This window comes from Orcinus orca, chromosome 8, assembly GCF_937001465.1.
Source record: "Orcinus orca chromosome 8, mOrcOrc1.1, whole genome shotgun sequence".
Taxonomy (NCBI): domain Eukaryota; kingdom Metazoa; phylum Chordata; class Mammalia; order Artiodactyla; family Delphinidae; genus Orcinus; species Orcinus orca.
This window is the reverse complement of record NC_064566.1, coordinates 15,696,915-15,721,852: the sequence shown is the minus strand read 5'-3', so window position 1 is coordinate 15,721,852 and position 24,938 is coordinate 15,696,915. Positions and strand designations below refer to the sequence as shown.

General features: G+C 54.6%; 1 protein-coding gene across 1 annotated transcript in view; it reads right to left on the bottom strand.

Annotated features, from left to right (window-relative positions):
• Window positions 1–3,761: 3,761 nt before the first annotated feature.
• Window positions 3,762–24,938, bottom strand: part of ALX4 (ALX homeobox 4) — a 44,283-nt gene continuing 23,106 nt past the window's right edge. Inside the window, exons 2-4 of the mRNA XM_004264031.3 lie at window positions 16,716–17,026; window positions 9,839–9,967; window positions 3,762–8,296 (exon numbers count right to left, since the gene is read on the bottom strand). Of these exons, the coding sequence (XP_004264079.1) occupies window positions 7,967–8,296; window positions 9,839–9,967; window positions 16,716–17,026 (770 nt within the window). The 3' untranslated portion in view covers window positions 3,762–7,966. The remainder of the gene's footprint in view (window positions 8,297–9,838; window positions 9,968–16,715; window positions 17,027–24,938) is intronic.

Genomic DNA, 24,938 nt, shown 5'->3' with positions numbered 1-24,938 from the left:
ATAGGGCCTATAGGGAGGTAGTAAAGTTTAAGTGAGGTCATGGGGTGGGATCTTAATTCATTAGGACTGATATCCTCGTAAGAAAAGGAAGAAACACCAGATCTTTCTTTCTGCATGAGCAAAGACCACGTAAGGACACAGTGAGAAGGTGGCTGTCTACAAGCCAGGAAGAGAGGCCTCACTAGAAAACAAATCTGCAGGCACGTTGATCATGGACTTCTAGCTTCCGAGAACTGTGAGAAAATAAACATCTATGGTCTAAGCCACCCAATGGGTGCTATTTTGTTATGGCAGCCCACGCAGACCAATACACCACTCACCACGAGATCGCTTACCACCCACGTTACCCAGCCCATAAATATAATATCGAGGACCTCAGGGCTTTATATTCTGGTGAAACACCTTTGTGAAACAGTACCTTAGCCTTTGGCATCCTGCCCTTAGCCACTCGGATAGAAGTCAACCCTGTTAGCCCTTCCCAACCGTCAGAGTGCGTGATTCCTCCTGTCTCTACAGCTCTTCACTATTTTCAAGTATTTTGACTCTTTGGGACTTCATAACCACTTATCTCACTTCCTATGAGATAAGCAGGAGTTGGTTTTCCCCATTTTACAGATGAAGAAATGGAAAATCAGAGGATTTTAATGGCTTGCCTAAGATAACCAAGCTAATAAGTTGAAAAGTCAGTTTTTAAATCCAGCTCTCCTGTCTCTCGCTCACCACACAGCTTCCCGGCCCGTGCTTTGCTATGCCCTCCTCTGGACAGAGCTTTCTGTTCAAACCTATCTCAGAGAGGAGATGTGGGCAGCCTTTGGGCATTCTTCTCTTCCTTCCCTTGTTCTCCCGACACACACACATACTCACTCCCTCACTCATTTATTCATTCTCTCTCTCTCCATAATGTAGCTTGGCCTTAGTGTCATAACAACAGGGAGCTCTTCCTTTCCCCCAGAGCCTAAAAATGGCAGAGCTCCATTGTGGGTAGAGGACAGAGCAGGGATGGGGTGGGGGGCTTGTGATGCAACCAAAAGAGAAATCTCAGGAGGTGTGGCGAGAACGCTGCAGCCCCTGGATTATCTGAACTGCATCTCGACCAAGGCTCTGGGGGCATCTCATGTGGGCCCCACCATGGGTTTATTCCCAGCTAGTTAAGGCAACACCTAACACATGGTGTGCACAGGGTCATCGACTGAAGCTTCTTTTGGAAGTTTGCCCTTCCTAAAGCCTGTTGGTCTGTGTGGAGCTAAAAAAGGAAAATCTGTATGGAATCACAGAATTCCCGGGAAAATGTCGACTCTCACACCCCATTGTCTCTGGAGCTGGCACGCATCTTCTCACTTCTGAGCCCTGTTTTGAGGGATGGGTTGTTTGTGGAGGGCCTCTTGTTCCTGAGCAGCTGAGCATGCAAGTCTGAGCCTGTGTGAGGAGAAAGACCCCCACTGCTGCATCACCCCGACCGGCCTAATCAAGGGTTTCTGCTGAATCACAGACCAGCCAGCTTGTGGTGCCCTGAGGTTGGCAGTTGTTCTTGTAGCGAGACCTGGGACAATGGGATTGGTGAGAAGCTGACAGCAAGAGCAGTTTCTCTGGAGGTTGGAAAGAAGCTATCTACAGACCGCCCCTGAGGTAGAGTGGAGGTGTGGAAGGCTTAGGGGCGTAAGGATGGTGGAGGGATGACTGGGGAGAGGAAGGGTTTGAGCCCAAGGGTAAGTGGAAGAGCTCTGAGATGAGCACTCTCAGACACAAGACCTCTCGGGCCATTTTAGGGAGCTGGCCTTGTGCCGGCCCAACCCCGGGGACACGAAACAAAGAGGTCAGCCTTCCAGTCCTGGGCTTGGCTCGTCAGGGGTGCACGTGACCCCTTGAGGAGCAGGGTGGGCAGGGTCCACGGCCAAGCAGAGGCTCTGAGTTCACTCCAGGCCCATCTCTAGCCTTCCTCTTCCCATTCAAAACCAAAACAGAGCCTCCCCTCGGCCCCACCTTCCCATTCGTTCTCTCACTTCCTCACTGTACTATTTTCTGAGGCATTCAGACGTGAACGGAATTGGCCCTCTTTCGGAGCTTTGTAGACACGTGGGCTGGTCAGGCAGATACACAGGTAAATCACACGGTGTTCTGTGCTGAGACGCTATTACAAACAGTTCTGTGGGAGCACAGAAGGAGCAACCACCGGCCTGGCGGTGGAAGCTGGGGTGAGGCGTGGTGCTGAGAAAGATCTTCACAGAGGACATTATCATTTGGAGGCCACAGAGCACGAACAGGAGTTTTCCCGGTAGAGAGGGCTGGCGACGGGGCCCAGGCATTTGAAGCAGACAGATGGCAAGTCCACTACTGTGGCCAAGTGAAAGGCCCCAGATGGTTTGGGGAGCAATGAGTGGTCCTGGCGGCCAGACAGGGAATGGCTGAGCTATAGTAGATATTCAAGGAAGCCCTGCTGGCCTGGTCCTCCCCGGAGACACTCCTTGGAGGCACAAGTCCCAGGGATGGGTTACGTGAGTCACCAGGGAGGCCCAAATGACCCTGTCGAGCCATCCTGCCCTTTGGCAGTAGCACTCATCTGGACTCCAGGTTACTGGGGTTGCTAAGCAGGGGTGCAAGGCAGGCGGCTTCCCATGCACAAGGCATTTCTCCCTCTGCTTCTGTTCCCACCTTGGGACTTAGCAGTGACTTGGTGTGGAGAGTCCAAGAGCTGCCATGACCCTAACAGATGAAAAGGGTCATTTTTAAAGACAAGTTCCCAGCTCAAGCCAACCTAAAACCATCTAGGTCCATATTGAACGAGAACTTACCCTACAGGTACCGAATCTGAGATGTGTCTCCAGGAAAGCAGCATTTAAATAGTTGGAAAAAGATGAAAAGGAGTCTCCCGTCGGACTCAGAGCTGGTAGCCGGAGGGAGTAATCGTGGTCCTTCATGTCACCACTGCCACATCAGCTTACAAAGTCCATGCATGTGTCATCTCCATTTAATCCTCCCCCCGCGTTGGTGAACTGGGCGGGGACAGGCTTCTTCCCCTCCGTCAGATGTGAGAGCTGAGGGTCAGTCAGGTCATTTGACGAACGAAGGTGTCTCCCCCTCGGCACGGGGAGCCGGCGGGGGGGCTCCCTTGGAGAGTAACTGCCTCTTCCTTGAGTCACCTTCATGCTGGAAAGCAAGGAAGCATCTATTCCATAGCAGAAGCTGGGCCCCCCACCCCTGCTCCATAATTTGTATTTAGAGCTTTGCTTTAAAAATCCCCCAAACAAACCTCCTGCAAGTTCTCTCAGCCACTAAGTGTAGAGCCAGGACGGGGACCTGCCTCTCCTGGAAGCCTGTCCTGCACTCTTTGTGCCAAGCAGCCACGTCTCCCCACACTGGACCTCCATGCCCTGGCTCGCCCCTTGCTTTCGGAACAGACCCTGGAAACACAGATGGTACCAGTGACATTGAGGGGCCATGATGAGCGCACTGGAGATGCAGGGGCAGCCCCTGTTTCCCTCCTTCCCCCCTCTGCTGCTTGCCTGCTGTGCAAGCAGGTCCTCTGGGATGAGGGGGGTGGCGCTCCAGCCCCTCGCAGGCCACGCACCCCTCTTTGTGCAGGAGCCCTAGCCGGCCACCTGTTGTTAATCTAGCCCTGGTAATCCATTCTGTACTGTGTCAGCAGTTCAAAAGGGCACTGTTAGTATTTTTTGCCGACTTCAATTAACGTGAGATTTCAGAGGCCCCTCCGATCACATTTCATCTGTCACAAGTCAGGAACAAAACAGACAGGTTCCAGTTGAGAGGAGGAAGAAGAAGGAGTTTATTGCAAACAACAACCAAACAGACAGTTTGGGCTGTGCCCAGCCAAGGGTGCGCTGGGCGCGCGCAGCGGCATCAGTGCTCCATTTGGCCCCGTGCCTGGGCCCCTACGTCCTCTTCTCATCAACAGTCCTCCCCTCCCCCAAAGATGTAAGTGCAATAACTTACTTTAAAAGGCAAGAACGTTTCTTTTAATATTTTTGCTATAATGTAGTTACATGGTGGTATAGGCAGTAAAATTTTATGGAACCGACCTCATTTTTTTATACATTTTTCTGAAGTTTTAATGTCTTTTTCATATATATTTTTAATATTCCACCCCAGGCCATCAAGCTAAAAGAAAAGTTGCATTTATACAGGGTTATGGTATCTTACAAGGAGAACAGTCAGTATTGATTGAGGTTCATGTTCCTTCCAGCACTCAGCTCTCTTTTCAACCACTGCACACCAAACAGACTATTAGACATTGAAAACTGTCCTTCAAAATCAGTAGTATAAAGGCCTAGCTCTATGTATGTATGTGAAGGGGAAGAAGGGGCGGGGCAAGGACAGGTAATGTTTTGTTCACTGGAACACCTTCCCCTCCCTCCAGCATCCTCAGGGAAGTCTCGTGGGCTCCCAGTGACTTTGAGAAGTTGAGTGTTTGTTGTCTTCTCGTTTTCCTCTTTCATGATCACGGATTATTACCCTGGGGGCCTGGTTGCCAGCCATCCTCACTCCCGCTAGGCCTGTTTGCTTTGGCACCTGACAGGCCATCACGCAGACCCAAAGCCCCAGAGCGTCCAGCCCTGAGAGGGAATGGCTGCGGAAGCGGGATTTGTGGTGGTTTTTCCTGGAAGAGTTCCTCTTGTCCACCCAGCGGGAATGAGGGCGGAGGGGACACTGTCACTGGGCCCAGTGTGGCTGCAGCCATGGGCGCTGGGAACCCACCTCACGATTGCTACCCCACCCCCTTGCAGTGTCTTTGAACTAACTTGGCCACCATGCTTCCCCAAGCTGGAGGCATGGTGGTGAGAGCTGAGAATCAAGTATAGTTGAACGAATTCAAGGAAAGTTCCAAAGCCCATGTCTTCCAAGTGCCGTTGAAGACTTGGGGACAAGCCTCTCTGTGTGTCCCCAGAGCCCTCTCCTCCCATGCCCTGGGAGCAGTGAGGGCATCTGAGGGTGGTAGCAGCAGCTTAGTAGTGTCAGGCCTTGGCTGCCGAGACTGGTTCCCAGCAGGGATCAGAGGCTGGCAGTGTGGGAAGGCTGCCCATGGGCCTGCCAGCCACCTATCACTTCCGGCTTGCGTGGCCATCTCTGTTGAGATCTTAGGCAAATAGCAAAGAAAACCCCACCTCTTTTAGCTTACTGGCTTAGCAGTGACCCCCAGAGAGGGTCCACTCTCCTCTGCACCTGCCTTCATGAAACCTCACTCCTGAGGACGCCGCCAGCCCCAGAGAGTCGCCCAAGCTTGCTTAGTCATCACGGGAGAGGCTGTAGGGGCACCTCCCGCCCCAGCAGCTGACAAGGCAGAAGGCCTGGGCCCAGCCTCCTGACCAGGGGAGCTCTGCGCAGCACCGGCCATCAGAGCCCCTCGCTCAGCTCTGCCTCAGGTGAAACACGGCTCAGGGTGGCCACGTCCCCCCCTGGGGGCCAGGGTCATCTCCACTGTGAAGGGATTGGGCTAACTAGAGGGTTTCTAATGCCTCCCCACTGGGCGATTCTGGGATTCTCGGAGTGTCAGGCAGGCCCTTGAGGGCGGGGACAGGGTGAGGACAGGCCTGGGGCTGGGAAGCTACCTGTGGGGAGATGCATAGGGACATTTTACACCAACATTTTAATCCTAGATACTTGACTGTGTTGGTGGGACAGACAGCCAGAGACACACAGCCTTCTTCTATCGGAAGCTTTTTCTTCTCAAGCTTTGGGTTGCCTGACTTAGGTCTGGCCCAGGCAGAAAGCAGACACAGAGAGGAATTGATGCCCGGGGTCCCTTCCAGAAGATTCCACTTAGGGCCCTCCTTCTCCCTTCCCTCCTCCTCTGCGGCTATCCTAGTTCTTTCTCTCTGTCTGATTCTCTCCCAGGGGAGCACATACCCCTGGTGAAAGTCCCTCTCATGTCCTTCCCAGCCAGTAGGGCATTTAAGGAGGAACTGGGGGATTGTCTCCAGCCTAAGGCCATTTCTTCCTTCCTCTTTCTGGATTCTGGGAGTTTGAGTTGTTTCCGCCAACCTCAGAACTGGAAAAGGCTTCCTAAGAGTCAGTCCAAGATCCTCAAATGTACGAAACACTAAAGCCAAGCCTCCAGGAACATTTAATTCAATATCCAAGACCCTTTTCACTTCTAGAAGGTCAACTCTAGAGCTACGGTTCACAAAGAGGTCTGACTCTTGTTAAGGGAAGTCAAAGCCAGCTCCTTCCCCAGTCTTGTTTCTGGAGCACATGAGAACATGAGACAGAGGTGGAGACCACGATGTCCCCGAAAACCTAAGCAGCTCAAGGGGAGGGTCTCACTCCTCCCTGCCCACCACCCAAGAGGCTGTCCTGTGTCCAGGCCTCTGGGCCTGGTGGACCTGGCCCTCCTCACTGACAGAATCGGGGTAGAAAGGAGAAAAGGCAGGCCCTTCTCCCCAGGGGCTACCTGCCAGGGGGCTTCCCAGGGCTCTGAAAGGCCTGCTTTGGAGGACAGGTACCCTGTGCCCCGAGCTTAGGTGACGGCTGGGCCCTGGAGCCTAAACTCAAGCTGCAGGCCTCATATCGGCAGAGGTGGCACCCCTGCAGAAGGAGGCCCCTCCCTGCAGGCGGGGAAATCTGCTTCCAGAGAGCATCCTGACCTCTGTGTCTGGAACAGAGCAAGTGACCCAGAGGAGCTCAGCCCCACGAGCCCTTCCGGAGGCCAGGGCGAGGGGCTGGGGTCTCCCATCCCCTAGGGCAGAAGTGCAAGGGCAGGCGCTCTCTGCCCTACGCCCAGAGGAACACAGAGCCTCCGCCTGAGTGGAAGGCTCTGGGCAGGGGTGGCGCTGGAGAAGGCTGAGGGCCACCTAAGGCCGTGTAGGGGCTGGCCTGCCGCTTGGAGCCCGAGTGAGCGTGCACTCATCCTCTGGCAGGTCCTGCAGCTGCTCTTGGTCCTCTGCCACCGTGCCCGCCGGCTTAGCTGCTGTGTCTGAGGTGTAAGTCCTTCCACACCAGGACACTGCTCAGCAGCCCCAGTGAGTGACCAGAATGGGACATGGGGAGGGACAAGCACCTCCAGATCCTCCTGGAGGGGCTTGAATGGATGGAGAAAAAGCTACCCAGACCTGCCCACTGTCGCCATCATCCTGCCTGCAGCGGGATGTCAGGTGGCCGGAGAGCGGACCTGTGTGCACGAGACCCTGCCCCCCCACTCCCCTGGACACCTCCCTGCAGCCCTCCCTGCTCCTGGAAGCTTCCTTCCAGCTTCATGGGTACCGTGGGCGGTCTGCATCCTCCCTTGCACTGTTCACCCATATCCAGGGTCTCGGGGTGCGAGGGCGGCTGTGCGTCCTCCGGGGCCAGCGTTGCTGGGTGGCAGCAGGATCCTTCAGCTCCAGCTCGTCTCTCTCTCTGCCCAATCCCACCGGGTGTGCCCAGCACAGGGGACAGCAGGACGGGGACTCCTCGCCATCCAGGGTGAAGGCAAGGCGCGTGGCTTGGGTCCAGGAGGTGGGATTCCGTGGGCTTTTAGGGAGAGAAAAGGAGATGGGAAGGCCAAGGCCGACTCTGCAGGGCAGCCTGTTCTTCAGACATAGTCATTGGCCTGGTGACCAAGGGACCACACAGCAGAGGGAAGGACGGACATGACTGCACTGTGGCCACTGCTGGGTCTGCATGGGAGTCTATCCTCGACTCAGCGGTCAAACTGGGCAGGGCAGAGGAGCAGGAGTGGGGAGAAAGGGTCTTCAGCTTATAATGGATGCAAAGCTGCAAAACTCGGCCGCCTGGCTTCCTCCACTGCCTCTGGCCAGGAGCAGGGGGCTCGGCCTCAGTGTCTGCTGCCCCCTCCCTCCCAACAGTCCACGGGGCCTCAGACTTGGAGCGGCGGAAAGTGCTGAGGGTCAGGCCCCCGGCCCCGGGCCAGGTTCCTAAGAGGAAAGTCGAATGGGGGGCGGGGGGCCTGGGAAGCATGGGCGTGGCCAGTGCCCCGAGATGGGGGAGGGCACGGGGATGGGACGGGGGTGCTCTGTCATGTGGCCCAGGAGATGGCTGCGCTGTGCTCCTTGGCCTTCATGCGGAGGGCCGCGATGCTCGACGTCTTGCGGTCTGGCTCACCGTTGAGCTCGTAGCCGTTGAGGCCCGGGTTGAGGCCCGCGGCTCCAAACAGGCTGCCCATGTGCGTCTGGCCCACGTGGCTGCCAGCCCCAGAGACACCCAGGAAGTCGGTGACGCCGCTGGCCCCAGAGCCGGGGGGGTGAGCGTGAGGGGACATGCAGGCGGGCACAGGGTCACAGGGGACCACGCACGCTGGCACCGGTGAGGCAGCCCCGTTGTTGCTGATCCAGGACGGGTTCTGAATCTGGGGAGAGGGGAGGCAGAGGTGTCACAGGCTGGCGGGGGCTGGGGTGCGGGGAGTACATCGGGGCTTTCCCCTCCCCCACGGATGACCACTCCTCACTTACGAGCCCACCCTGATGATGAAACCATTCCGGAGCGTTTGCTTGGGAGCCTCTCAAAACCTTTATGGCCATCTAGCCCCTTAGGAGCCTTTGGCTTTTAGGCTCTGGCTCCTCTGTTCCCAGGGCCAGGCGAGCGAGCGGCAGATAGAGGTTCCGTTTTAAACTTGAAATTTCATCAAGCGTCTAGTGAAAGGGCTGTCCTGGGGACACAGCTCACCAGCTGAGGGCAGCCCGCAACTTAAAGGCAGATGCAGACTTTGTCTCTGCATCCGTGGACCGCTAGGGTCAGCGACTGTCTCACTCGTCTCTGGCTCTTCCCCAGGCCTGGCAGGCCCTCGAGACTTGATAGACGGGAGCTGACGTGAACCCAGAGAGCTCTGGCACTGGGAACATGGGCTGTGGGCTTGCAGGCTGTGGTGTGGAGGGGATGGGGTGGACAGCGGGGGCCTTCCAGGGGCTCGAGCCCTTGAGGCTTCAGAAGTAACTTCCGGGACTGAAAGGGCTGCCTCAGGAGGTGGTGAGGGGAGGGCTGGAGCCGGGCTGGGGGTGGGGTGAGGTGGGGGGGCACATGGAAGGTGTTCAGGCAGCAGGTGGGGTTGACCTGGACATGTTGTCTTCTATCTGTGCAGCTGTAATCCCTTCCCTCCCCAGCTTCCACCTCTGGACCCATTTTCCTCTCAGCGTTTATGGGGAGATAGAACTGGGGACTCAGCCAAAATTACATCCGTCCAAGTGTCCAGGCTGCCTGACTTTACTCACACTACTTCTCGTCCCTTTGCATCCCACTGAGGACTCAAATGCCCCAGGACGAGGGAATGACTGACAGCCATGGAGGAACATGCTCTGGTGGGGATGGGAGAAGATGGGACAGACTCCTGGGAGAGCTGTGAACACGCAAAACAACCTTTCTGAAACTGGATAAGTCACAAAGCACTTTTGCACAATCTAATTTAGACCTTCGAACAACCTCTAAAAGAGTTGAGGCAGATGCTTTTCTAAAGCCCAATTCACAGGTGAAGAAACGAGGCTCAGAGAGCTTGTGACTTGCCTGTAGTGAGAAAGCCCTGGAGCTGGGATGACTAAGGATTCCATGTTCATTCCAGCCCTGCCTCAAGGCCTCCAGGCTTTAGGACCCCTCTCCTAGGAAACACTCGGAGTGGCTCCCGGGGGCCTGGAGGCCCCCCTGGCCTTCAGCAAAGCTTCCTCGGTTCTGATGCTCACAGCGCAAGTGGCCAAAGGGGCAGAAGAAAAAGCCACTCTCACCGCCCCGGCCTTCCTCCCCTGAAGTCCAGCCAAGGCTGGGTCAACACTTACGTCGGACAGAAGGAGCTCCGGGCCTCCCACATTCTGGAGGAACGCACACGCCCGGAATGGGCCCCGAGTCCTCTTTCCGGGGACGGTGCCCCTTCTCAGAGCGTGAGGGGCTGGGGACAGGCACGTACCTGGGCATAGTTCTCCGCTCGGGTGAGGAGGGGCAGCTCGTAGGCCGTGGAGAAGTGGGTTCGAACCTGCTGCATCTGCCCAAAACGCTCCCTCTTCCTCCACTTGGCCCTCCGGTTCTGGAACCAGACCTGCAGGACAGAGCAGTTGTCACGGGGGTCAGGCCAGGAGCTGGAGGCCCCGCCTTCGGGCAGTGCCAGCCTTTCCCTTGAGTCTCACCAGTTGCAGTGTAGGGTCGAGGCCATGGGGCTACAGGTAATGTGTCCGCCTCGGCCTTTATCCTCAAGAGTTTACAATCTAGAACGATAGACGTTGAGAGCCTGGAAGGCACTTTATTCCAGTTTATCATGTGGGCCTGATCTTGGGCCAGTAGCTTCCTTTTTCTAAGCTTCAGAATCTAGAGCAGGCAAGTGTCACACACACAAAACACACGCCACTAGTCATCTTAGCGGTCATCTAACCAACCCCAGCATGGGGGGCGGCCTGATCCACTGGGGCCACAGACTCCTGGGGAGAATCTGATAAGAGCTGTGAGCGCTCACCCAGAAAATCATTCTCTTGGACGATCGCACACATGTGGTTTGCCATCATTTTCCAAAAGGTCTGGGCTTCCTGGGACCTCTCTGCCCAGGTTCAGGATTTCCACTTCCTGAATCCTCTGTGCAGACTTTTGTCGGAAAGAGTCTCCCGGCTCAGGACACCCTGGGTTAAAGATTCTCTGGGGGACAGGGGTTCCGTCGGGCTCCAGAGGCAGTCAGGGACGGCTTTGCGGAGGGAAGGCTGGGGCTGGGCTCCGAGTGCTGGCTGGAGGGACGGAAGTCCAGGCCGAGTTTAGAAACAGCAGGGCACACTCAGGAGACCTCGGGAGGCCACACTGCCAGTTGGGGGAGTGATGGGAGGGAAAGGACCATGGAGGTGGGAGCCAGATTGTGGGGGGCCTCAAATGCCAGGTGGAGGGGGTCGCCACGGTGCCTCGAAGAGAGGCAGCTGCTGCAAAATCTCAGGCTGAAGAGTAGCCTGGTGCCGAGGAGGAGAGGAGGCCCACCTGTCACTGAGCATGGGGGTGGGGTGTTGGTGTGACCTGACCAGGTACTGGATGGGGAGGGCGGGCTCTGAGTCAGGTGTGTGAGCCAGGGTCTCTGGCCATGGGGGTGGAGGTGGGGTGGGTACTTTTCCTTTTGCAGGAGCAAAGTTCCTGGCAGGCTGAGAACTTTCCTAAGGCTCACGGGCAGGAGCTCGCCTTGGGATCTGTCACTCCTGCCAGTGACTTGGGATCTGGGGAGGGGGTGACGGGGACAGGGGAGGGTGGGAGAGGGGGAGTGAGCAGGGCTCAGCTTCCAAGCCAGAAAGGGCTTCAAGCTGAGTCCAGGGCAGACCTCTGAGCTCCGTGGAGGGAGATTCCTGGCAGCTTGATGTGCACCTACCCGCTGCTGACTGAGGTGCACGTGGGCACACCTCGAACAGCACACCGCCCCCGCCAGCAGTCTTGCTGAGAGCATGGAGCTTCCTCGGACGAGGGGGAGGGAGCTGGGCCTGAGGCCTGGACGGATTCACCATGCAGCAGCATAGAAGCTGCTCAGCCCACGGGTGCCCACTGGGGTGCCTGGCATAACCACTGGCCTCAGTTTCTGCATCTGGAAAATGGGGCCAATATCTGTGCTGACCTCTTCCCAGGGGTGGTGCCTCTGAGGGCAGCAGGTGAGCTAGATGGGAAATGCTGTCACAGAGTTTTTAGAGTACTTCACACTTGTTTATCTTATAGCTCCTGACCTTCCTTGCTGTCTTTTGCTAGAAGAAAGAAGTCAGAAAAGAAGCGGGGGGTGTGTGGCCCAGGTTAGTGTGCGGAGGGTGGGGGTGAGGAGGGAGGGTGAGGCTGCAGCTCGTCCCAGTACACAAGCATGAGTGTCACACACACACAGAGCGCTGCTGGCATCTCTTTCAGCGTCACTCTGTTTCCTGTCTTGACTCTGGTGTAGGAGAGGCACTCTCCTCGGTCTCCCACCCCCACCCCCGGAGCCGGCCCTCTCTTGGGCTGGAGTCTCAGCCGCTGCCCCACAGCCTCCCGGGGCTTCCTGTCCTCCTGGGGCTCCTGGGGTCCGGGCCCAGGCCGCCCACTGGGAGCCAAGGGCAGACTGGGTCTCCTCTCTGCGCCGCTGAAACGGGATCCCCCTTTATCGGTGGTCTGGAATGGGGGACTGGGGGCAGGATGAGAGAATGAATCAGAGGCGCTTGTTTTCATTTCATGTTTAATTTCCTGCAGGCTTAGCTCAGTCTTTCCGCTCCTTCCTCAGCCCCCCAGGGTTCTCTGAGGGGGAGGCCAGCGGGAGGGGAGAAGCCCACTGGAGGCATCTAGATATATGACTGCTTTCTTTCTTTGAGGCCGGGGAGAAGGCTAGAAAAAGGTGACGTGTCTGCCACTGGGGGGTTGCTGTTGAGTCTCTGTGGACTCGGTCCCGTGGTGGGATCCAGAGGTGCTGGTGGAGGTGACACGCAGGCGTGGGCTGGGCTGGGAGGGACACGGATGGGGAAGGAGGCAGCCCAGTATCCTGCACGGGGGCCTGGGGTTGAGGGGAGGAGCAGAGTGGGGGGAGACGGAGTGCGTGGTGGTGGCTGGAGGTGAGCGCGGGGGAAGAGGCGGGGGAGAGGGGAGACCTGGGTTCTCCGGGAAGATAGATGAGCCTGGGGGAGAGGCAGCTGAGAGAGCACTGTCTTGGGGAGGGAGTGGAAGAGGGTCAGGCTGAGGGATTTATTTGAGGGCTAAAGATGGAGATCGTGGGAGGCGGCACAGCTGCGTGGAGCAGGCCGATGGGAGAAGAGCTGCCCACCTCCACTCTCTCCTCCGGGTCTTTCCTCCCTGGGCCTTACCCTGCATACGAGGCTGGAGGCTTTCTGCCCAGATGAGGCTTTAAGTCAGCCTCCTGGTCTTCGGCCTCCTCACACCTCAATCGGGTGGCGGCAGGGGTATCCTCGCGGGCCCCTTCCGTGCTCACATCCAAGGGTCCTGAGACTCAGAGCATCCTTCCATTTCTGACCCTTGGAGCCTGGGGCTGTGACAGCTGCCCCCTTAGGTGCTCCGTGCCTCAGGCTCTGTGGCCCTAGGCCTGTCTCCACTGTGCAACCCCAGAAGGAAGGGGGACTGCAAGGTCCCAGCCTTCTGTTCTTCGTGTCTCGGCCCAGGACCACCCTGCTCCCAGCCACCCCAGCCCGGGCCCACTCAGCACGGGCCTCTCCCCGAGGAACCAACCATCTTGGCAGGGTCCTTGCTAACCGCAGCCCATGTTGGGCCAGGGCGGGGTGGCCCGGCGCAGGGAGGCCTCTGTCTTATTTTCTTCAGACACCAGCTGCGGAGACTGGAGTCCCAGACAGCAGGGAGAGGCCCCTGCAGCCCCCTGGAGCGGGGCCAAGCCCCGGGCTTCTTCCCAGGAAAGGTCCGTCTCGGTGCCCCCCATCACCCCCTCCCTGTCCCCACTGCCACTCTACGCCAGGCACCTGGCTTCCCACCAGCTGAGTACGGGCCCTAAACAAACTCAGCAGAGGCAAGCAGGGAGATCCATCCCCACATTCCCCCATCCCTGGGGCACTGCCAGGCTCAACCCAGAGATCTGACATACATGACAGTCCCACCCACCCTGCTGCCTTTATACAAAGAAAAGTCTCAGAACAACCTGGCATGTGTCCTGCTACGGCAAACTAAAGTAAAAGAAGCACTGGGCTGGAACTCAGGGTCCCACGTTCTATTCTCAGCACTGCCACTGAATCACCTTTCCTGAGTCACCTGATCACAGGTGATCGCTTCCTGCCTCTGGGCCTCTTCTTCCTTGATATCAAATGAGAGGACCAGGTGATCCTTTCCAGCACTAGCATTCTATACTTCTATGGCCCTTCCCTTAGATGATAAGATATGCACACATTAGAGTTTCCCTTTCTGCCTTGGCTGCCAGGAAGCTCAGGGTTGAAATTTGCACTCAGTGGCAAATATGATCCTTAGTCTAGATCTTTGACATAAATACCTTCCCATTTCATGACTTTGTTCTTGTTCTTAGATGAAAATAATAAACCTTTAATTGTAAGCTACCCCAGCTCCTTTTTGGAAGTAGGCATAAATGTGTCTGTGTGTTTGTGTGTGAGTGTGTGTCTGTGTGTGTGTATGCAGGGAGAGCGCTCCATTTTAGCACTCCATTGTGGTGCCTGAAAAATGTAAAACGTACCCTAGTGTCATTTCCATGTGTTGTACTAGAAGGACCATCCTTCTTTTGATACTAAGTGAATTTTACTTCTTGGCACTCCTGTCCATTTGTTAGGGACACACATGTGTACTGCACAGAAAATGAACGGTTTGCTTCACACAAACGCAGCATCTACAGGAATGCCCCATAACAGCCACCCGCTCTCCACCTACTCCTTTAGCTCCTCCCAAATCCATTGGCTGAGCTGAGGCCAGATGCTGTGGCTCCTGTCCAGACTCTTGAGGCACCAGGAAGTCACATGACTCAGGTGGGACAATGGGTGTGAGAAGGTTTCTGGAATCACAGTGAGGCCTCAGCTGCCCTGCCTTTCTTCCCCAAACACTTACTGCGAACTGGAGAGGAATAAACCGGGAAGCTTGTTTTTGGGAATTTACAGATAAACGACCTGACTGTTCAGAACGCCCTCGGGTTCCTGCTGTTTCTGGATGGCTGTGTATTCACTGACAACTACCAGTGCCTTTTCATATTAGCCATTTTATTTTATTTTACTCTATTTTATTATTATTATTTTTAATTTTTGGCTGCACCGCATGGCATGTGGGATCTTAGTTCCGCAACCAGGGATCTAACCCGAGCCCCCTGCAGTGGAAGTGTCGAGTCTTAACCACTGGACCAGCAGGGAAGTCCCCCACATTAGCCATTTTAGATGAAAACGTTTCTGGACCATATTACAAATGCCTCTGCCTTTTTAAACAGAGCATGGTGGAGACTGATGAACCTTTTATTGATGCCTTAGAAACACTGCTGAAGATTCTCTAGTGAACAAATGCAAGAGAAGGCGCCCTTGGGGTCTGCGAAGTAACAGGGCTTTTTGTCCTGGTGCTGAAAAGACCTGAGCAGAGCTGTGCTGAGCTGATCTGAACTGTGCTGCTTGTTTTAAAAAAAACTCCTCTTTGGTCTGAAGCTGTTGATTTCCACAGCCCACAGGAGGGGGAAAATAGCTATCTGCCAACACCTGGTTTGCTGTTTCTAACATGCTCTGGGTTGGAAAGGCAGGCTGAACATGACCTTTATTCTGTGTTACGCTGAAGCTGTGTCTGGGGTACTTAGAGGACTTTGATTCCTTTCTGGTTCTTTCTCTGCTGTAATTTCATGCAGGGAGGGAAGACACACCTCTGTGGTCAGAGGAGGTCAGTTGGTCCACGTATGTTTATTTTTTGCCTTTGTTGCTCTGAGTTCGGCCTTCTCTAATTGGTAGGAATACAGTGTTGAACAACAGACCGTACCTGCCCTCAAGGAGCTCATGTTCCAGTGAGAGGAGACAAACAGATAAAATATTTTAAGCCGTCATAAATTCTATAAAAAAGATAAAATAGGACAATGTGGTAGAAGCTGACCTGGTTTGCTTGTGTTGTTTTGTGTTAATGTGGGTTGAGTTGTGTTGGGTTGGGTTGAGCTGTATTGGGTTCTATTGTGTTATGTTGGGTTGGGTTGAGCTGTGTTAGGTTTTGTTGTGTTGTGTCGGTTTTGGTGGGTTCTGTTACTGTGTTGAGCTGTGTCATGTTGTGTTGGGTTGTGTTGAGCTGTGTTGGGTTAGGTTATGTTGTGTTGTGTTGGTCTCTGTTGGGTTGCATTGAGCTCTGTTGGGCTGTGTTGGGTTGAGCTCTGTTGGTTTACGTTATGCTGTGTTGTGTTGGGCTCTGACAGGCTGTGTTGAGCTGTGTTGAGTTCTGTTGAGCTGTGTTGGTTTAGGTTATATTGTGTTGTGCTGTGCTGGGTTGTACTGTGTTGAGCTGTGTTGAGTTCTGTTGAGTTGAGCTGTGTTGATTTGGGTTATGCTGGCCTGTGTTGAGCTGTGTTGGGTTGAGCTGTGTTGGTTTAGGTTGTGCTGTGTTGTGTTGTGTTGGGCTGTGCTGGCCTATGTTGAGCTGTGCTGGTTTAGGTTACGTTGTGTTGTGTTGTGTTGGGCTCTGCTGGCCTGTGTTGAGCCGTGTTGAGTTCTGTTGAATTGAGCTGTGTTGATTTGGGTTCTGCTGGCCTGTGTTGAGCTGTGTTGGGTTGAGCTGTGTTGGTTTAGGTTGTGTGTGTTGTGTTGTGCTGGGCTCTGCTGGCCTGTGTTGAGCCGTGTTGAGCTCTGTCGGGTTGTGCTGGGTTGAGTGTTTTGGTGGTCGGGTGATGGTGGGGGCCCCTTCTTTAGCCATGGTGGTCGGGAAGACTTCTCAGAGGAGGCATACTGAGTTGGAACCTGCAAGATGGAGGACGAGGCAGCCATCCTGGGCAAAAAGAAGATCTGGGTTGTCTCTGTTTCTGCCCACTGGGCTGCTATGGATGTATTTAAGTTCGTCCTGTTTCCTTCCTAAGAGATAGGCCTTCCAGAGCAGAGACCAGTCACCATCTCCTTCATGAAAGGGACTGGACTCCCACACTACGTAGAACTCAGAAGTACAGCTTACAGGCGTCCTGCCCGTCCACTGGGAGCTTCGCACCAGCTCCAACCAGAGCAAGAGGCCAGACAGTGAAGTGAGTGAAAGCCGACTTGCTCTGGTTGGAGCCGGGGCGTGAGGGGTGGGCTCCTTGCACCGAGGTGAAGAAAGCCCTGGCGTGACCGGGGACAGTCAGGCGGTCCCAGCTCCGGCCACCATCCCAAGGGCAGGCCCTGCTCTCCCGCGCCCTCCCAGGCGCCTTCACTGACCTGCACGCGGGCCTCGGTGAGGTCGGTCCTCATGGCCAGCTGCTCCCGCGCGTACACGTCGGGGTAGTGGGTCTTCTGGAAGACTTTCTCCAGCTCCTCCAGCTGGTAGCTGGTGAAGGTCGTTCGGTTCCGCCGCTTCTTGCCCTTGTTGCTCTCGGAGTCCGCCTTCTCCAGTGGGCTGGGGAGGTCGGCGCTGGCCCGGTCCTGGGGCCCCTTCACCCCAGCCTCCTTCACGCTGAGGTAGCTGCTGTCCATCCCCACGGTGTCAGAGTCGGGCGGCAACTCTGGCTCACCCAGGGAGCTCTCTTTGGCTGAGGGGGGAGGAAAGAAGGTCAAAAACCAGTGGCTGAACCAAGCATGAGAGGAGGGAGGGACTGGGGAGCTATCCCTTGCCTTTGCCCTCTCAGGGAAGTATTGGGTGCGAGGTCAGGAGGCCCAGGTTCTAACCCTGGCTTGCCATTAACATGCTGTGTGACCTTGGGCGAGTCTCTGAGCCTCTCTGTCCTCATCTCAGCATGGGCTCCTTTCCACACCAATGTCCTGTGACTCTGGGTCAGCCAATCTGATCTCTATAACATTTAATCTCCACCCCACTGACCCTGGGCTCCTCCCTCTAGAAGGACTCCCTTTGCCAGCACTTCTTCGGGCGTCGAGGTTGCTGACTCAGTGCCTCGGACTCCCAGAGTGGGAAGGAAAACTCAGTCAGCAGCCATATCTGGCCCAACTGGGCTTGGAGTGAGGAGGTGAGGCCCCGCCTTTCCTGGCTTGGTCCTGTTTGGGGTTCAGCAGGGGCTCTGGAGACTCTGCCCAAGAATCCAGCGCTGAGGGGTCCTGTCCCGGCACCCTCCACACTGGTCTCACCTATTGTCCAAGTGGTGACCTGCCCCTCCAGGTGGGGGGCATGTTTACTAAGGAAGTGGGGCACCTCCCCCTGACACGCCCAGGATGCTGACACGGGGGACCCAGCAGACTTACACAAAGCTCACGGCCCAGGCCCACAGCCACTGCTGTCTAACAGAACGGGGCTCTGCCTGCTGATTCCTGGATGCTCAGAGCTGCAAAGGACCAGTCAGCCCACAAGGGTCAAGGGTGGAGCGGGAAGTAGCTTGTCCAAGTCCAAAGAGCCCAGTTAGCACCCTGGGCACACACTCGCCTCAGGGCAGGGGTCAGAGCACAGGCTCTGGAACTGGCACCAGGGGTGTGAGTCCCAGCTGGGTGCTTTGGACAGTTCACCTAACCTCTTTATGCCTCAGTTTCCCCCTCTATAAAATGGGGATGCAGAATCCTGTAGGATCTTCCTCACAGGGTAGTTGTGGGATTAAAAATGCTGACACATAAAGCACTCAGCGTGGTCCCGGCGAGGCAGCCTTTTGCCCGTATCATTAAGTTACTCCCAGTTCTGGTCTAGACTTGTGAGCAGAAGATTCTGACCCAGGAGAAGTCCTCCAAGTGGGCAGGCCCTCCCTGGAGGCCCCAAGCGCAGGAGCGTGTGCGCATGCTGTGGGGAGGGTGCTGGACTGGTGTCTGGAGACAGGGGTGTGAGCACCTCTCTGAGCCAAATTCCATTGACTGTGACTCTTGTAGAGTGAAATAACATACAGGATTAATAAGACGTGTGTGGGGAGCATTTGACAAAACCTTTCACACGCGCAAGCTCTGATTATGACAAGGATTTGTGGTAGGTGTGAGCACCAACCACTCTGACCCTTGGTCTCCTCTTCTAGGAAGAGATCTGAGCAGCAGGCATTAAGTCAGGACCATGCCTCTAGCCCGGGTCTCTTAACCCTGTCCGGGTCCTAGGGCCGAAGTTTCAGGTTCAGTCTCGCCCCTGGCTTTCTGTGTACACTGGGGGCTCTCTTACTGCTGGGGAAGCTGAGAGGGACGTTTTGCTCTCTGTCATTCTCACCTCCCTCTTCAAGGCACTGAGGAAATCGAGGTGGAGGTGAATGCCCAGAGTGGGCCTGGAAGCAGCTTTGGGAGGCTGTTCCTGAGGGCCACTGGCAGCGTCGATACCAGCAGGGTGGGGGGCTGACCCTCAGGCATCACATATGACACCCACGTAAGCCCAGACACAGGCAGACCGCCACGGCTTTGGTGACAGCATCATGCAAGCTGCAGCTGGCAGCCGGGCCAAGAGCTTTCAGCAAAGATATTTATCTTCCTGGCAGACAAATAAGTTTTATGTTTTGGGTTTTTTTTTTAAGGAGAAGAAATCCCACCCAGTCTCACCAAAAATAAACATCTCTGTTATGCAACTTCCTGGAGGCTAGACTGGGGAGGGGGGTGCAGCCCCTGCCCCCTCTGCCCTGGCACTGCTCCCCAGGCCCCATCCCATGACCCCGTAGACCTTTGCCGTATCCTCTGGCCTTCAGCCTGGGATCGGGACCACCCCATACAACAGCAGGGGCTGGGCCATGCAGGGGAAGCTCCATGTTATAAAAAGCAAGTGCTGGTAGGGACCAAACTCCTCATGTTAAGTCAGGGGAAACTGAGGCCAGAGAGAGCGGGAAATGTGCTCTCATTAGCGACAGAGTGCAGCCTCTCAGCCCTTGGTTGGTCCTTTACTCCTACCCATGGTCTCGCGGCCTCTCCTGGGGAGAGAGGTAGGACCAGAAGGAATCCAGGGGCCTCACATAACCTAGAGGCTTGGTCTGCGCATCCTGGGGTCAGAAGGACCAGCCCCAGAGGAGGAGAGAGTGCGGATGTGGCCTCTGGGAGAAGCTCCCCAGCGTGGGCTCAGCTAGGGGGGAGGCGGCAGAATGTCCAGTCTTCCAAGAAGAGGAGTAAGAATCCAGGTTCCCCCCCTCCAGCCACCCACTGAGAGGGAGCGAGTGGGTCAGGAGTGGGGAGACAGCATGGCGTGTGCAAAGACCACCAGACCGAGAGATGGGAGATCTGTTCGCAGTCCCGGCTCTCCCAAAGTCTGCCTGAGACTTCAGAGGACGCCTTTTATGTCCCAGAGCCTCATCTGCACACGGGAGCAGGCACGCCCTGTCTGGTGTCACAGCTTTGGCCCGGTGGAGTAAGTCGCCCTCCCGTCTTAGGGACCAGTGGGACCTTCCCCTTGGGATCTGGAGTGGGGAGAAGAGGGGAGAGGATGGGGCCATGTCTGTCCAGGCAAATGTCAGCTCACTGGAAAGGCTTAGAGATGAAGGAATTCTGGCAAAACTGAGGTTTCTCTGGTCCTTGAAGAGGGAAGGAATCTTCCAACTCTCCATCTTGATTAGTGATCATCTTGCTTTAAATTCTGAGGTTGGGCCCCTCATTTAGACAACAAAGGAAAATCCCCCAAGGTTCTGACCCAACTGGTCAGAACGACAAGCCAAGGAAGTCCCTCCCAGGTGCTCAGGGCATCAGTTTCCACCTGCTGCCACCCCACAGCATCTCTACAAAGTGCTGTCATCCAGGCTTTGGTGACAGAGAGCTCACTGCCCCCAGGACAGATGGACCATCTGTCCTGAGGTCCAGCCCGTCTCCTGTAGGGTCTGGCTCATTGGTCCTGGCTCAAAACCTCCCGGGGCCTTTCCCAAGCCAGCCCTGCGGACATCTGGAGAGGGCTGCCACGCCTCTCGTCTTCCATCCTCCTGAGTAAATAATTACAGTTCCCACCGCTCTTCTGCAGGAGGTCCTGAGTTTAACAGGCCTGCCTGAGGCAGGTGGGTGCCAGGGATGGGACGGGTGATGGTGTTGGGCTTTGGGCAAAGCCAGCAGATCGCTCTGCAACTAGATGATCCAGAGGGGTCGGGTGGAGACTTGGTACCGTGGCCCGAGGCCTGGCGCTGGTCAGGGTCCAGCTCGCTCTGTGACTCCCTCCTCAAGACGGCCACTGAAAACGGGGCCCGAGACTCAGGCTGAATTACTCCTGAACAAAGGAAAGCACTGACCTCCTTGGTCTCCCTCACCCCCACCTCTGTCCACCTGCCTGGAATGTCCCTTTTTTTCCAGCTGGCCTCCAAGGTCCAATCAAGCACCAGCTCCTCCAGGAAGCCCTCTCTGACTGGGGCAGTCATACAGACCCCGCCATCCAGTTACTGACTGTGTTTTCGGACTAGTGTATAATCAAACCCCAAATGTCCAGCTCCTCCTAGAGAATCAGTTCCCTGTGGGTTGGGACCTCATGTCATTTGTCCTTTCTCAGCCCAGGATGGGACAGGCAGCAGACAGGCAGGAAGAGGTTACTGAAGAATCAACGAACAATTTCTAACAAACAAAAATCACTGAGCTCTCACTCTGTCCAGCTACCTCTGTGCACCTGCTGCGTGCCAGTACCTATAGGTACGTGCAGAGACGTTTGTTGAATGAACACATCCCCGTAAACACTGAGGAGAAAGGTGGCGATGATACGTGAGAAAAATGCCCGTAGTGACGAACGCCTCCAGCAGAGGCTGAGACAGAAGGGGGAGGTGAGATCACCGAGGGAGAGAGGAAAAGACGGAGGACGGAAGAGGGAGGGAAGAAGGAAGGAGAGGAGAAACACCAGGCAGACATGAAGGATGTCTCCACGCAGCAAGCAAGAGGGTCAGGGAGGCAGAAGGAGAAGCACAGAGATGGGCTTCACGGAGCGCGGCTCCGGAACTGAAATGTCCAGGAAACCCAGTCCAGCATCTGCCAGGAACCAGCTCTGCATCCATCGCGCTGCTATACTGGGACAGAGAAAAGGCCACTGGGCTCTCCCAGCGTGCCTCGCTGCTGGGCCCACCTTCTTGAGGCCCAACAGCATCCGGCACTGGCGTGAAGCTGAGCAGCGACAGAGCCCCTTTGGGTCCAGGCCACCTGCCTCCCTGGCTGGCTTCCCCCCATCCTCCCTGGGGCAACCCCCTGTGGACTCTGGCCTGGTGCTATGCTGACACCCCGCCCAGAGTGGGAAGGGATCCCTGGGCGGGCTTTGTCCCAGGCTGTGTGGCCCAAGACAACGTAATTGCAAGCTGCAGCTTCCCCGAGAATGTCTTGATCTGGAAATAGGTCCCAGGCTACCCAGAGGAGTCAAGTAATGTGCACAGAACACCGTGAGTCATCCTTGCCTGCCCTGATGCAGGGACGCTGGCCCTTCAAACAACCCCAGGCAAAGACTCCCATCGACCACTTCTGATGAAGTGGGAAGCATTCTTCGGTTCGAGGTTATATTCTCCATCAGGAGCCGCAGAAGGCCCTTGGGCCTCTGCCTGAACTCCCCTGGGGAGGAGGCCTGGCCTCTTCTGGGAGCCACCTGGTCTGCTGCCGGACAGCCCTGGCTGTTGGATTTCAAGAAATCCAACGAGAAACGGGAAACCTTTCTTCATTCCCTTAACCTCTAGCCACTCGTCCCGGTTCAACCCTAGGGTGTCACTCTACTCTAGACTAACTTTTTTTGACATGAAAGGCCTCGAAAGATTTCCAAAGGTGACCGTGATTTTTTTTTTCATGACTGTGATTTCAAGAGAATTTTTTTTATGGCTGTGATTTAAAGAGAATGAACTTCTGAAGCCATCTGGGGACAGGGTGCTGCAGGCCTCTGTGTGTGTATCCCTTCCGCGTGCACGGATGTGCGCCCTCGGGCACGGGGCAGAAGCCTGCAGTTGCACATGGGTGCATGGAACACATGTAGTGGCCTGCGGATAGGTCTGTGTAGCGCGCAGGCTCGTGTGGTCAAGGGCAGGCACACAAGTGGCACGTGTGTGCCTGCGGACGTGTGCTGTTGCGTGTGGCTGTGGGTGTGAACGTGACCCTGTAGATACACGCGGGTGGGTATGGACGTGGGTGGTGCGTGCGTGCGTGCGTGTGTGCGTGTGTGTGTGTACCTTTGCACATGGAGGGTCTAAGGGGTTTGAGTAATTTTATCCTCCGTGCTTTTGATTACATCTATTTTTCCTCCAAACATCTGCTTTGTGGGGGACATGCCGCTTACTCTGTTCTCGGGTGAGCCGGCCGCATGCCCTGTGGCAGTGTGCACACCACCGATGCAACCTCCTTAAACAAAACAGGCCAGCGTGAGGCCCTTTCATGCTATTTAAAGGGCACTGACTAAGCCCACCGCTGTCCAAACAGTCGTGCGGGGGTGGGGGCAGAGGTGAAAGGTGAGCCATGGATTATAACCCCAGCCTACCTCATCTGCTGCTGGACTCTGTCCAGAGTTCAGCTTAGACGGCCCTAGTTTTAGCTCCAGGCCCAAGAAATAACACCAAAGGGGGAGCAGTAACTGGGGCAGCATTTCAGCAAACATGCATGGAGCCTATCAGCGCATACCCGGTAGAGACGGACGGTGCTCCTGCCCTGGAGGAACTGCCAGTTTGTAGAGAGGAAGCACAAGGGCTCAGGCCAGCCACCCACGAGGTGACTTAGGCACTCCAGTCACCAACATGCACCCACCCAAGCCCTAAATGTGCCTCTCAGAACAAAGAAAGTCCGAGAAACCGTCACAGATCACAGAAGGCTAAGGAGACATGAGGACTAAATGTGTTGCGGTATCCAGGACAGGGTCTTGAAACAGTAAAAGGACATTAGGGAAAAACTAGTGAAATCTGATTAAAATGTGGAGCTTAGGTAGCAGTAACGTTAAAACTAAAAAAAGATGGGTAAAATATTTGAATGGACATTTCACCCAAGAAGATATACATGGAAATCAGCATGACGACCCCCTCAGTGTATTATCCACTAGGGATATTCAAACTAAAACCCCCTTGAGATATGGCTACACACCTATTGCAATGGGAATAAAAAATCTGATGATACCAAGTGATAGCGAGGATATGAAGCACCCGGAACTCTCATTCTTCGCTGGTGGGAAAACACCGTGGCATTGTCTTGTAAAATTAAACATACTCGTACGGCTAGACCCAGAAATCCCACTGCTAGGCATTTGCCCTAAAGAAATAAAGACTTATTTTCATTGCAAACGTGTATGCAAATGTATATAGCAGCTTTGCTCATCATCACGCCAAACTGGAAACAACCCAAATGTCTTTTAACAGGTGGAACAGCCATGCAGTGGGATGCTACAGAGGTAAAAGGAGCAAACTAGTGATACGAACAATGGCATGGATGACTCTCAAAGACAGCATGATGGTCTATACAAGAAGCCAGTCTCAAAATGTATACAGTGCATGACTCTACTTATTTATCGCATGGTATTCTGGGGAAGGTAACAGTACTAGGATGGAGAACAGATCACTGGTTGCCAAGGGCTGGGGAGGGGGCAGGTTTAGACCACAAAGGGCTGGTGTGCAGAACTATCCTATCTCGTTTCCCAGTTGTGATGGTGAGTACGTGGGTCTGTACAGGAATGTGTTCAAATTCATAAAATAATACCCCCCATTTTAATTTTACACCATGCTGTTTTAAAAATTAAAAAATATGTAAACTATAGAGAAAATTAAAAATTGGGTTTAAATATAGTAAAGAAAAACTAAGTAAGTAAAAAGTTTGTATGTCTTCACCCAGAAATCTCACGTCTAGGGATTTAAACTAAAGACAGAATTAGGGATGGACACAAAGAATTAACTAGAGAGAAAGTTCATCATGGCATTATTATATGGAAAAACTGAAAATAACCAAAATTTTCAATAATAGGAGATTGGTTAAATAAAGGACGATATTTCCATAACTGGAAGATCCTTCCTGATTTTCTTTATTCTACAGACTGTTTCTCTCTTGGCATTTAATACACATTATTTTGTATCTATTTGCTTTTCCTTTATTTATTGTCTCTCTCTCTCCCTTCCATAAAACAGGGAATATATCTGCATATACTTGACTTGTTTAGCCCTTTTGTTTAATGCCTAGTATTGTGGCTGGTATGCAGAAGGGGTTCAATAAACATTTGATGAAAAAGGAGTGGAACTGATGTGAAAGAACAGCATTTTAGTAACTGAAAGATGTTCGTGTTATAGTAAGTAAATCTCATTTTGAAAAAAAGGGGAGGTAGGGGTGGGGTACCTGTCCTCAGAAAATACTAGAGGTTTCCAGAGGTAAGAATACTGGTATCTGGGTTTTGTTCCTTTTTTTTTCTCGTCTGACTTAATTTTCTATTTGTCTTACCATGACCAGAAATGGCTTTTATCATTTTAAAATGCTATGTGGAAGCAGCGATTAGAATCCTGAGTGACGTCTGCTCTGGCAGGTGTTGGATTCGGCTGTGTGATGTGGGTGTGAGCGCCATGGGGGAGCCGGGTGGAGGAAGGGTAGGGATGCTTCAGCGAAAGGCCCCTTTCGCGGTGGGGATCGGCCACTGTCCTCACAAACTGGGCC